The sequence below is a fragment of the Trichechus manatus genome, unplaced genomic scaffold, assembly GCF_000243295.1.
Source record: "Trichechus manatus latirostris isolate Lorelei unplaced genomic scaffold, TriManLat1.0 scaffold00127, whole genome shotgun sequence".
Taxonomy (NCBI): domain Eukaryota; kingdom Metazoa; phylum Chordata; class Mammalia; order Sirenia; family Trichechidae; genus Trichechus; species Trichechus manatus.
In genome coordinates this window covers 6,579,425-6,591,958 of record NW_004444063.1, presented here as the reverse complement: position 1 = coordinate 6,591,958, position 12,534 = coordinate 6,579,425, and the positions used below count along the sequence as shown (strand labels likewise).

Here is a 12,534-nt window from a genome sequence, read left to right as displayed (position 1 = left end):
TGACTGCCCTTTTTAATTTTAATAGGTTGGTGAATTTTTTTAATACTTGAGCCTCGCTGTCCGTTAACCCACCCGCCCCCAGCAAGCTCGGCCTCCAACGCGGAGACCCCAAATCCCGCTGTCTTCCTAAACCGAGCCTGGACTACGGCGGCTATACCTTCAGAGCTTGGCCCACCGACTGCAACCCTGCCGTTAAGCCGGGCCGGCCCACCCGCCAGCATGCCGGGCCACGCCCTGGCTCCGCCCCATCCGTGCCGTACTGACGGCCGGCGGGGCGGGCATTGCGGCCAGGCCCAGAACCCGCCCTCGCCTCGCGCCGTATGTAAGGCCGGACCGCGGGGGCCGGAGCCGCTGTAGCGGCGGGAGCTCACAAATCTGCTTCCTCCGCGGACCGGCCCCGCGTCTGTCCCTCGGTCTGTCGAGGGCTGGACGCCCGGCGCGCACGCGCACACGCCAGACGTCCGCCGCGCCCCGCCTCCGCGCGACCTTGGGTACCGCGACCCCCCGCAAAGGGGCAGCGCTGCTGAGGGAAGTATGCGGGACTACGACGAAGTAACTGCCTTCCTGGGCGAGTGGGGGCCCTTCCAGCGCCTCATCTTCTTCCTGCTCAGCGCCAGCATCATCCCCAACGGTTTCAACGGCCTTTCGGCCGTGTTCCTGATAGGAACCCCCGAGCACTACTGCCGGGTGCCGGACTCTGCGAACCTGAGCAGCGCGTGGCGCAACCACAGTATCCCGCTGCGGCTGCAGGACGGCCAGGAGGTGCCCCACAACTGTCGCCGCTACAGGCTCGCCACGCTCGCCAACTTCTCGGCGCTCGGGCTGGTGCCGGGACGTGACGTTAACCTGACGCAGCTGGAGCAGGAGAGATGCCTGGACGGCTGGGATTTCAGCCAGGATGTCTATCTGTCCACCATTGTGACCGAGGTGGGTCCCACCCCCACCTCCAGCCGGGGCCAGAGACTGGGGCGCGGCAGGCGCGCTCGCGGTCCTTGGACCCACGACCCCGCGCCAGGTATTCGCTGGACGCTGTCACTCACTACCCCCTCGTGATGGGCATCTTCCGGCTAGCTGTCTTGGCAACAGTTTGCAAAGTGACTTTAAGCTGCAGCGTGTCCTTCACAGCAGGAATGTCAGGCTGGCCACCCATCCTGATGGCCACCATAGGCAGGAGCCAAGAATGTTCTGGCCGCCCCTGGGAGATACTCCACAGGCGCCTAAGGCCCTGAGTAGTCAGGGACTTCCTCTAGATGAGGGTGAATCAGAGCAAGGACTTGGGTCAAGGGGCTGTTACCGTTTTTTCCTCCAGCGTCTTATAATCTGTCTAGAGAGAGGGGAAATACCCCTTCTCTTTGCTCAACTTTTTAAGTTAAAGAAAACGTGTATAAAACTCTCTCCCCCTTTTTCCAGTTACTCTTTCCCCTACTTGTCCTTACCCCCAAAATGAGTCTGGCCGTATCGCTTAAGGTATTGTTTAATTTTAGCTCATGGTTAATTATTAGACCTTTAGGACCCATGCATCTGAAGATCTCTTTAGGGTGACCTCTTGACGTGGAGAGTTGCCTAGGGTATTTTGAAGCAAAGTCATTGGCTAGATTTTGTTAAAGCATACTGCGTCAGTTCGTGAGAAAGCAGGAGAAAACCTTTCTCATTTCCCAGCCCCTTGGACTTTCCTTTTGGGTGGCTTTGTCTGTCCCCAAGTGAACCCCCAGTCGATAGAGCTGGCTATGTGACATGATGCTCCTGGATGCACGTGGATGTGCTTTGTGTCCTACTCTGACACTGGCAGTCTGTCTCCTTGGAGTCTCGGCAGAACTGAGCAAGCAGTGCAGTGAAAAGAATCCCTCCTTGATAGGCACCAGGGTACCCAGGTTCACTGAGTGTCAGGCCCGTGCCTGCTCGGTAACAGGCCCAGTGTCCTCAAAGCGCCCACTGCCAGGAGAGAAGATAGACTAGTAGACAGTCACAGGACTCCGTTGTATGTACCAAGATAGGAAAGACATGAGGTCTGTGGAGTACATGAAAGGGCTACCTCTCCAGCTTTCTGGACTAGGGAAGGCTTCCTGAAGGAGGAGGCCTCTCAGTGAGTCTGGGGTGCTCCTATGGCAGAATACTGAGGTGAAGGCCCAGAGGTGATGCAAGGTCTGGAACCACAAGAAACTCACCGTAGCAGAAGGGCCGGGTTCACAGGGAGGGGGCTAAAGGGAAGGTTGTTAGAGGTCCTGGTATGTCATCAAACCATGCTGGAAGCATGTACTGAGGTTCCCTCCTGGAGCTTCAAAGAGGTTCCCACCTGCAGGCCTTGAGTATGTTGCTTCTGGGGGCCGTCACCCCTCAAAGGAGTCTGAGAGCTGCCCCTAGAGACTCACTTGTCTGTGCAAGTGTGTGCGTGTGTGTGTGTGTGTGTGTGTGTGTGTGTTCTCTGTGTTTGGACATTTGATTGCCTCCATCACTTGTGCCCACTTAGCTCCATCTACATGTAGTGGGAGTGTGACCTGAGTCCCATTGCAATTTCCTAGTTAGTGACATCATTCCAGTGTTCTGAGGCATCATTACTTGACAAAAGAGGGAGAAATCTTCAGTTAGGTTTGGGGCTGGAGCAATGAGTGGAGATGGCAGACTGTGCATGTGGCCCAAGAGTCCATGGAGAATCAGAACTTCCAGCCCATGCAAACCCTGGGTTCTAGCCTCACAAGTGAGTCTGTTACCCTTCTGGAAGCCAGTGAGAGCAGTAATAGCAGAGGCTGTCCCTGGGGTTGCAGGCAGAGGCGACAGAGAGGGAACCAGACTCCATGACACGGGAGTCCCTACAAATTCTACTTTGGCAGCCCAAGGAAGCGGGAGGCAGTGAAGTCACAAGAAGCTCTTGGTATGTCTTTAGATTACTTTGATCCCTGAAGGTCCTTTGGTTTACTCTAGTCAGAGAAGCTCTTGGTATCTCTTTGGATTGCTTCAATCCCTGAAGGTCCTTTGGCTTACTCTAGTGATTCGCTCCCACTTTTCTGGCCCCATCCTGCCTTCTTCGGAGAGTGGTGGTGGCACTGAGCTTCCAAAAGCTGGCTATGTCAGAGGGATTTCCTGAGGTACGTTGCTGCCAATGTCAATGTTTAGTTTTTTGTATTTGGCCATTTATTTAGCTGCTTCAGCTGTTTCTGAAGACCTGTTTGCCCTTTCATCTACTTAAAGATTGTCAGTCTTTGCAGGGAGGCAAGATTAATCCTTTTCTTAGCCCTTTGTTTAGGAAGCTGTAATACCTGGCCTCGAGGCTGCTCGTCCCTGTCAGGTGAACTGTCACTGTTGAAAAGTGGTACATCAACATTTTAATTGGCTGTTTTCTAAGGCCCATTTTCTTTCAACCCAGACCTGGCCTACTGACTACTGCAGCTAGTCCTGTGCCTTCTAAATGTCTCCAGCCTGCCCTCTGCCCTAAATCGTACACAGATGTATTTGCAGGTACACTGGTAATGAATTCCTATTCATGTTTTTCAACAGAAGACTAAAATCTTAGATCTCCTGTTCAATTTTTTTTTCTTTGTTGCAGTTGAAGCATGTATATGTAGCACTTAAATCTGTGGTGCATATATATCTTTGCATCTCCCACAATTCCTGCCACAATGCTGGATACAGAGGGGGAACTCAGGAAAAATTTTATTGAGTGAATTAATGAATACTTTAAGAAATCTTCTCTAAAGTTTGAGAAACTCAAGAGAAGAAGGACAGTTTAATTCATACAAGGAAAACCTAGGGTTGGCTGAAAAGAATTGATTGAAATATTTTAAAGGAAATGTAATCCCCTATCTCTTTGACTGGGGCTTGGCCCTGTGAATCTGGAGCAAGGTGTTGGGATAGACAGAAAGAAGGGGACACTATGAGGTGAAAGAGGTTTGTACTCCATGTTTCAGGAATAGTTTGGTGGTCCACTTGCTTCTAGGCTGGCCTGCCTCCTCCTCTGGCCCCTCAGCTGTCCCTGGCACTCTGGGGAATCGGCCACCCCACCCTGCAGTGTTTCTCCAATCCCTGAGTGCTTCACTGCCAGCCCAGGACTGCCCCTTCCTCTGGGAACCTGCGTGATTTCACAGGTTGCCTGGGCTTCCTGCTTTTTGATCTCACTGTATCCCAGCACAGCCTGCAACTAGAAAAGTTCGTTAGAAACTTCTGACTCTTCTAGCACCCATGACTTGGGGCTCCTTCAACTAAGAGCTGACAGGCCTCTGCATCCCCTTACTACCTGCCTGTCTCTGCTTCCAGGAAGCCCCCTGCCCCAGTCCTTGGCAGAACTCTGACACCTCCCTGTCGTCCTAGATAGCCTCTTTCTCTGGACCATTAGCCTTATCTCGTGCATAGACAGTCTTGGGAGATGGGAGAGCCCCCACTTTTATCCACAAGTCTGCCTGAAGGAAAAGCCACAGCAACCTGGGAGGCAGGGCCAGGGCTAACTCTGGGGTGGAGAAAGCAGAAAGACCTGGAGCTTGTGCCTCATTGCTATGCCTTTGCTGACTTCTTCTCTCTTTCAAGGGAAGTGCATATCTTCATTCCTGTCTTCACAGCTGCATGACAAGCCAGAGAAGCCACTTGCTGGGCCCCAAGGCCCCCTATGCATGCACAGTCATAGCAGACCCATCTGGTCGTGAGTGGTCAGATTGAGCCCCTCTCTAGCTAGCCTGGAACTGACACTCTGGGTCACAAGTCTAATAACTGACACAGGGCAAGGAGTAGGAGAGAAAAGAAAATAATTTATTCTGGAAAATGAAGTTCAAGGTTCATCTGGGCTTTGGTCAGCCAAGTCCAACGACCAAGCCCAAAGGATAGTATGGTGTTGAAGGTTGACAGCACTTTAATCCAACCATTTACTCATTTACCTATGTACCAAACATCTACTGAGTCCTCCTCTGTGCAGAGCACTGTCAGACATTGTAGGGGATATAGTAGCAAGCACCCTGACAGCCGTGGGGTAAGGATCCAGTAGGACCACCATTAATTGCAACAGGAGGCAGGACAAAGTGTGTGTAGGAGTACATGACATTGAGTAACATGCTGTGCTAAACCAGTGTGTTTGACCCTTGTAAGGGTCAGGCATATTCCCCCTCAGGGAGGAATCTCTGCCCTATGGGCATGATCCTACCTCTGTTCCCTTCCAGCTAACTCACAGGTAAGAACATTTAGTCCCAGGGTCATATCTCCATTTCTCATAACTAAGATGCAGCGGCAATTACGTACTGTGTGCAAGAGGCACATTTCTCTCTTTTAAATATTTTAACAGCTTTATTGAGAGATGATTGACGTAAAATAAAGTGTACATATTTAAAGTACGCAATTTGAAAAGCTTTGACGTATATATACACCATGAAACCACTGCTACTTGAGAGGCACATTTCTGACCAGGAAGGATGGCAAGTCCAGGCCCCTTGCCAGAGTTGCTCCCAGAGTTTTTAGGTTGGGCCTGCTTTCACAGCAGAAGTCCCTGGGTGGCACCAGTGATTAAGCGCTCAGCTACTGATTCAAAGGTTGGCGGTTCAAAACTTTGGAATAAAGGCCTAGTAACTTCTTCCAAAAGATCACAAAAAAAAACCCATTGTTGTTGAGTTGATTCCAAAAGATCACAGCCTATGGAATGCGGTTCTACTCTGAAACGTGGGGTCGCCATTAGCTGGAATCAACTCACCAGCAGCTGATTTGGTTTGGTTTTTGGCTTTCACAGCTTACCAAGTTGAGGGGTAGTGGTGCTAGACTCGTGACCTGAACTTGTGACCCCACACATTCACTTTCAACATGGGTACCTGTTATCAGCTAGTACAGCCCATCCCCCCTACCAAGTGGGCTCGTTGATGAGCTGGTCTGTAACTGTTTTTGTCATGACTGGGAAACCAGGAGATCAGTACTAACACTAGATACTTTTATAAACATGCTAAGCAGGGGGTATTTATCCTGGACCCTGTGGGCTTCCCATCCCACCCCTCCTCAGAAGGATTCAGGCTAAGTGCTGGAGCCCACTGCAATCCATCTGGTGGTCGACAGGTGAGAGGATGGGTTGACTAGGCTGGGAGCTATTCCATGTCTGCCCTTGTGTTAGTTTTTGAGACTTCTCATTTTTCCTGACCTCACTCACAGGACCCCATGTTTGGTAGGAAGGAAGTACTAAGTGCATGTTTGCTTTTGGAGGGCTCAGAGTGAGGTCCTGAGAGTGATCAAACACTGTCAGTGGTGGATGGAGGGCATAGTTCTTCCTGGCCTCATCACACTTGCCCAGAGTGAGGACAGGCTGAACTGAGTGGAGGAGGTGGGGCTGTGAGAGCCTGAGAGGTGTTCTGGGAGCCTATTGGAAGGCGAGCACTGCAATCACCCTGCCTGCCACAGAGCATGGCTTGATGTGGTTTCAGGTAGCACCTGGCCTTGCCAGCCCAGGATTCCCTAGAAGCTTGATATTGGGGACCTGAGCTGGGGGTGGGGTGGGGGGCTACAACTTCAGAACTCACTGCAGAAGCCCTTTTGGATTTTTAGTTTAGCTCAGCTATTATCAATCTTCAACCCTCATAATAGACCTGTTGAGAAACGGCTACTGACTGTTAGTTCATTTTTTTCATCTTTGTTGCTACAAAAGTAATGCGTGCTAGCTGTGAAAGAGATCCCATCATATTAAAGCGTGGTGGTAGTCATAATCTGGCCTAACATTCGTAGGCCGGCACACTGGGGTGGAGTGAGAGAGGAAATCCCATCACCAGATTCCGCCAGCTTTGTCTCACCTGCCACTCCTCTTCCTAGCTTTAGCAGCCCTGTCTGGATAGAGACTGCCCCAGGAGCACCTTTCCACCTACCAGAGAAATGGGGTGTGAGGCTATGATGGTGGGGCCTAGGAACCCACCTTAAGGTTGGATGGCCCCCTGGTGGCTGGGCAGCTATAGCCTGAGCATTCAGGCCTTGGTACACTCTTGACTTCTGATAGCCTAGGCTTCCTCTGGATTTGGGGGTTGGGTACCCCTAATCCCTCTCTGGGGTAGGGATTGCCACCCCCACCTTCAGCCTTTCCTTGTGCATTCTTATTCTAGAGTGGAGAGCCAGCAGAGCCTGAGTGATCCTTATCTTCAGCTGTGAGGTTCTTCATGCCCAGCAGCCCTCTGTCCCCTCCTCCTGCACCATCCCTCACCCTCACCCCCACCTCCACCGTAGCCCGCCCCCCCCGCCGGGTACGTAAAGGCTTTGTGCACACTGCCACAGCAGGGCACTCGAGGAGACCTGTTTTTCCCTCCATCACTGGCCCAGAAGAGATGCTTTATTCCAGGAGGCACATACTCCCCCTGCCTCGGTTGGTTACTGAGAAGGCAGCAGGCTCCATGGGGGGCAGGCCAGCAGCCAGGCACCAGGCAGGCAGGCGTCTGAATTCCCTGGAGGGTGGTTGTTTTATCTGGGAAGGCTGCAGAGCTTCTTAGTTACTACTAAGCACCACCTCTCTGTTCTGAGAAGCATTTTTCGGAGAACGACTAAATTTCCTGTTTTGGTTTTTCTTCCTTCTTTTGGTTCCTTGTGAGGCTGGGCCAGCCTAATATCGGAGTGTCCTGCTGCTGCTTCTGTGTGCCCATCCCATGCCCACAGACCTCTTTTCCTGTTCATGGTAACTGAAGATGGACCCACATGTTGCATGCTGGGAAACTAGAGCACTGCAGCCTGTTCTCCACCCCAATCCCTGTTTTACAAATGGGAATCCGGGTACTGAGGGTAAAAAATGCATTTTGAGGTTGGACAACCAGTTAACAGTAGAATGGAAGCCAGAACCCAGTTTCCTGACTCCCAGCTCAGAGTGCTGTGCCATGATTGGACCCAAGTGTTGTTGGTGTGCAGGGTCAAGGATTGCAACTCAAGATGTCACCAGAAGGATTCAGGGACCATGGGCCCAGGGTAGTGGCCTGAGCAGAGCTGAAGGAACAGGTCCAAATGGTGCCTGCTGACCCCAGTCTCTTTGCTGGATGCCTTGACTCTTAGAGGCCCAGAGCCTGCTCCAGAGTCCCTACTGTGCTGTTCATGCCCATGGCCTGAACCTCACTGAGCAAGGGAGCCCTGCCTCAGCCACAGCCCTGAGCTCTGCCCAGATTCCTAGAAGCAAGCATGAGAAACCTTGCCTTTTCCTCAGGGTCAGCATGCGGGCAGAGTGCTTGCTCCCTGCCTGTCTCCCCACCTCAGATTGGAAGCAAGATACTGGGGCTTCAAGCTATGGAAAACAGGATGCGGGGAGCCTACTCTCCCTTCAAGAGGGAACCTGCTGTTTGCCTTGCTACCCAGGGGAGCCATCACCTAAGGGAATGGACATATCCAGTCCGTAATGTAGACAAAGCATGCAGGGATGCAGGATGTTCTCGTTTAATTTTCCAAGAAACCTTAGAATTTAAAACAGTTAAAAAGAAGAAGTGAGTGATACATCCCTCTGCTCCTCTTACAGTGGAACCTGGTGTGTGAGGACGACTGGAAGGCCCCGCTCACGATCTCCTTGTTTTTCGTGGGTGTGCTGGTGGGCTCCTTCATTTCGGGGCAGCTCTCAGACAGGTAAGGTATCTGTCTTCTGCAGCTGCAGGGGACCCCAGCACTGAGCAAGGAGCATATGCTAGGCCCTTGGCTTCAGTTGGTAGTGTTCTCTCAGCCCAGGAGCTTGCATTTTAAAAGAAGGGGAAGCTGCATCTTTAGTATAGACTCCATACCAAGTAAAAGAGACAATGACCCCCACTCCCTAATCCTTGCTGAGTAAAGAAACCTGAGCCATCCAAGCCAAGTGTATCCGTGATCCAGGTGACCAGGAAATAGGCCATGATTCATTTCTGCACTAGCCTGGCTAGCCTTCCCTGGTGAACATGATTCTCTCATATCCTCAAGTGTGGGAGACGCTGACACCACACACTCAGGCACGTGCACTGTATTGTAGATCTGCAGGTGATACCAGAGATGGCTGCCTCTCCATTTCCAAGAAGAACAGCAGTCTCCCTGCAAGGTGCAAGGAAGTCTCATGGCCCCATAGTGGAGTGATGGGCAGAACTCTTGTGTCCACAGGGCTGATTCTTCCTTAGCTAAGAAGTCTGTAGTTATGGCACTTATTTTATAAGGAAGATAAGTGCTGTTTTGACCCATTTCTCATAAGTGGGTTATTTGTTCAAATCCAAGGCTTTTAAGTCAAGGTCCAGTAATGGTTTAGGGAGTCCATGAACCCTTGAAATTATATGCAAAATTTCAGAGATTGTATATCTGAGCATTCTTCTGGAGAAAGTCTATAGCTTTCATGAAGTTCTCAGAGGGATCTGTTGTGTTGTGTCTTCCTAACCGGGAGCTTCAGGGTCTTTTGGAAAAGCCTGGGGTGAGAAGAGAAGTTGTCAGGAAGGTCCTTGGCTGCCATGTGAGAATACCCACAGAATCAGTGGTCACCAGTGGAGAGGAGTCCCAGCATCCTCCCAGCTTGTTAGGACTTCTGCCTGGGGTCTCTCATAGAGGAGTGCAGAATGAGAACGTCGTCCTACCTTAGGAACAAAACCGCAAACTCAGGGTGGTATTTTGGCATATTTACATCTATGGATTATTGTCTTTATCTGAGAAGCCTTTCCTCATGAGAAATTTAAAAATGTGTATTTCTCTAGATTTGTCTTTTCCAGAGTGTCATCTACCAGTTTAAAAAAGGGAAAAATTTCTATACTCACCAGTAAGATGAGTTAAGCAGGCCATGATCATTGACTAATGATTCTAACTGAGCCTAAGATACTTGACTTTTTGGGGAAAAGGCCATTGCTTCCCCAGATCCTTAATCTAGCAACAAGCATCAATTGATTGTTTGCATTTTTTAACAAACATCTAGCACTTAATATGTGTCAGATACTATTTTCAGCACTATATAAATAAAAACTAATTTAATCTTCATAACCTATCAGGTAGGAACTATTATATCACCACTTTACAAATGGGAAAAAAGAAAACCAGAGAGATTAAGTAACTTGCCCGTGGTCACACAGCTAGCAAGAGGCAGGGTTTGGATTTGGACCCAGGTAGTCTTGATCCAAAGCCCCTAATGTTTTGTTTATTTATTTATTTTTCATTGTACTTTAGATGAAGGTTTACAGAGCAAACTAGTTTCTCGTTAAACAATTAATACACATATTGTTTTGTGACATTTGTTGCCAACCCCATGACACATCAACACTCTCCCCTTCTCGACCTTGGGTTCCCCATTACCAGCTTTCCCGTCCCCTCCTGCCTTCTTGGCCTTGCCCCTGGGCTGGTATGCCCATTTAGTCTCGTTTTGTTTATGGGCCTGTCTTTTGGCTGAAGGGTAATCCTCAGGAGTGACTTCATTACTGAACTATAACGGTGTCTGGGGGCCATACTCGGGGTTTCTCCAGTCTTTGTCAGACCAGTAAGCCTGGTCTTTTTGTATATAAGTTAGAATTTAGTTCTTCATTTTTCTCCAGCTCTGTTTAGGATGCTGTATTGTGATCCCTGTCAGAGCAGTTAGTGGTGGTAGCCAGGACTATCTAGTTGTGCTGGACTCAGTCTGGTGGAGGCTGTGGTAGTTGTGGTTCAGTAGTCCTTTGGACTAATCTTTTCCTTGTGTCTTTGGTTTTCTTCATTCTCCCTTGCTCCAGACGGGGTGAGACCAGTCAAGTATCTTACATGGCCGCTCACAAGCTTTCAGGCTTTTAAGATAGAGAATACTGGAAGGACCACGTTTGTGGGAGAAGATGTTGAGTTCAATTTGAACATACTGAATTTGAGGTGACATGAGTCAGAATCAACTCGGCAGCAACCGTTTTTTTGTTCGTTTGTTTTTGTTTTTTTTAATGGGTATGGTGCTTCAGGAGAGGTTTGGGCTAGAGAAGCACATTTGGGAATTGTCAGTTCATAGAACCCTCACCAAAGTCCTGAATGTAGATCAGATTGCCTAGCAAGAGAGTATAGAACAAGAAGAGAGGGGGCCCAGGGCTGAGCTTAGGCCTTCCAAGTGGGGATGGGGAGTCCCCTCTCACAAGCTTAAGCAGCAGCTGAAGCTGAAAGGAATTACCTTGATGTGGAAGACAAGGAGAGGTAACCAAGTTCAGAGTTGAAACTCGGTGCGTTTTCTTGGGTCACCTGTGTCATTGGCTAGCCTAAGGACTTGATTACCATGTAACACCACAGTTACTTGAGGAAAATGTTTCAGTTCCAAAAGGTCTGCTTCCAAGGAAACAGTGGAAACAAAATTCATGAGGACGTTGAGGACTACCTTAGTGTTCAGAAAGGCTAATACAGTGTCTTTGAAACCTTTTTTTAAGATGTTGGCAGCAGAACCTCTTCTTTTAAGTAGGATCACTTAAGTATAGTAAATGAAATAGCTAAAAGTACCACTGCTCTGGCTGCAGCCCCTGCCTTCAGCTCCCACCCTCGCCCTTTGTCTGCACCCCATGGGAGGCCCAAGGCTCTGTGGGATGGACCTTTCTGATCTCATTGCTTCTGAGTAAGCCAGTTCTAAAACCTAAGCCAAACAAATTACCTAACAGCAATAGATTCATGCCCTCAACTTGTTGTCTAGGAGATGAACAATAGCTTTTATATAGGGCAGAGGGTTAGCCTTCTTTCTAGCATATTAATAAGCCTGAAATTTGAGAGCAATTGAAACATTTCCAGGTTGTCAAAGCCTTTTATCTGACATAATTGAATTATCTTTATGTGCATGAATTGTGAGAGAGGCACAACCCTGGGAAGAAGTAGACTAATAATTTCCGTTAGGTTTTTGTGGGTATGTGTGTGTTTGCCATTTTGTTGATAGACCTAAAAAGTAAGCCCTTCTGGCCCCAAACCCAAACTGCCAATGACTGGTGCTATATAAGGCTTCCTTGGGCCTCTCTCTCTCCTACCATACCAGGGAGCCCTTGGGAAGAGAAAGTGGAGATAGAGGTTACACTTGTCTGCCTTGTAATTAGGGACTGCTCTTTGGTTGGAATGTAGGGCACTCTTGTTACTGAACAGTGCAGGGAGAGTTGGAGTCTCCGTCTAGACCAGGATTTCACTATTGATGTTTTGGGCTGGATAATTTTTTTTTTTAATTAAATTTTTTTTTTTTTTTATTGTACTTTAGGTGAAGGTTTACAGAACAAATAGTTTCTCCTGAAATAGTAGTACACATATTGTTTTATGACATTGGTTAACAACCCCACGACATGTCAACCCTCTCCCTTCTCGACCTTTTTTTGGTGAAAATATACATAGCCAAAGATAGACCATTGTGAAAATTTCTACACGCACAGTTCAGTGACATCAGCTACTCTCTTCCAGTTATACTGCTGTTCTCACTTTAGATAAAGGTTTACAGAACAAAATAGTTTCTTATTAAACAGTTAGTACACATGTTGCCCTATGACAATAGTTAACAACCCCACTACACGTCAACACTGCCCTTACTCAACCTTGGGTTCCCTATCACCAGCTTTCCTGTCCGGTTCTGCCTTCTATCCCTTATCCCTGGACTGCTGTGCCTCATTAGTCCCGTTTTGTTTTATGGGGCTGTCCAGTCCCTGGCTGAACGGTGAACCTTGG

The 12,534-nt window shown here is 49.1% G+C and overlaps 1 protein-coding gene across 1 annotated transcript in view; it reads left to right on the top strand.

Moving 5' to 3' along the window:
* The first annotated feature begins 393 nt into the window (after nucleotides 1-393).
* The window catches only part of SLC22A5 (solute carrier family 22 member 5), a 29,085-nt gene continuing 16,944 nt past the window's right edge, over nucleotides 394-12,534 (top strand). The window contains exons 1-2 of the mRNA XM_004384743.2: nucleotides 394-927; nucleotides 8,429-8,532. Of these exons, the coding sequence (XP_004384800.1) occupies nucleotides 535-927; nucleotides 8,429-8,532 (497 nt within the window). The 5' untranslated portion in view covers nucleotides 394-534. The remainder of the gene's footprint in view (nucleotides 928-8,428; nucleotides 8,533-12,534) is intronic.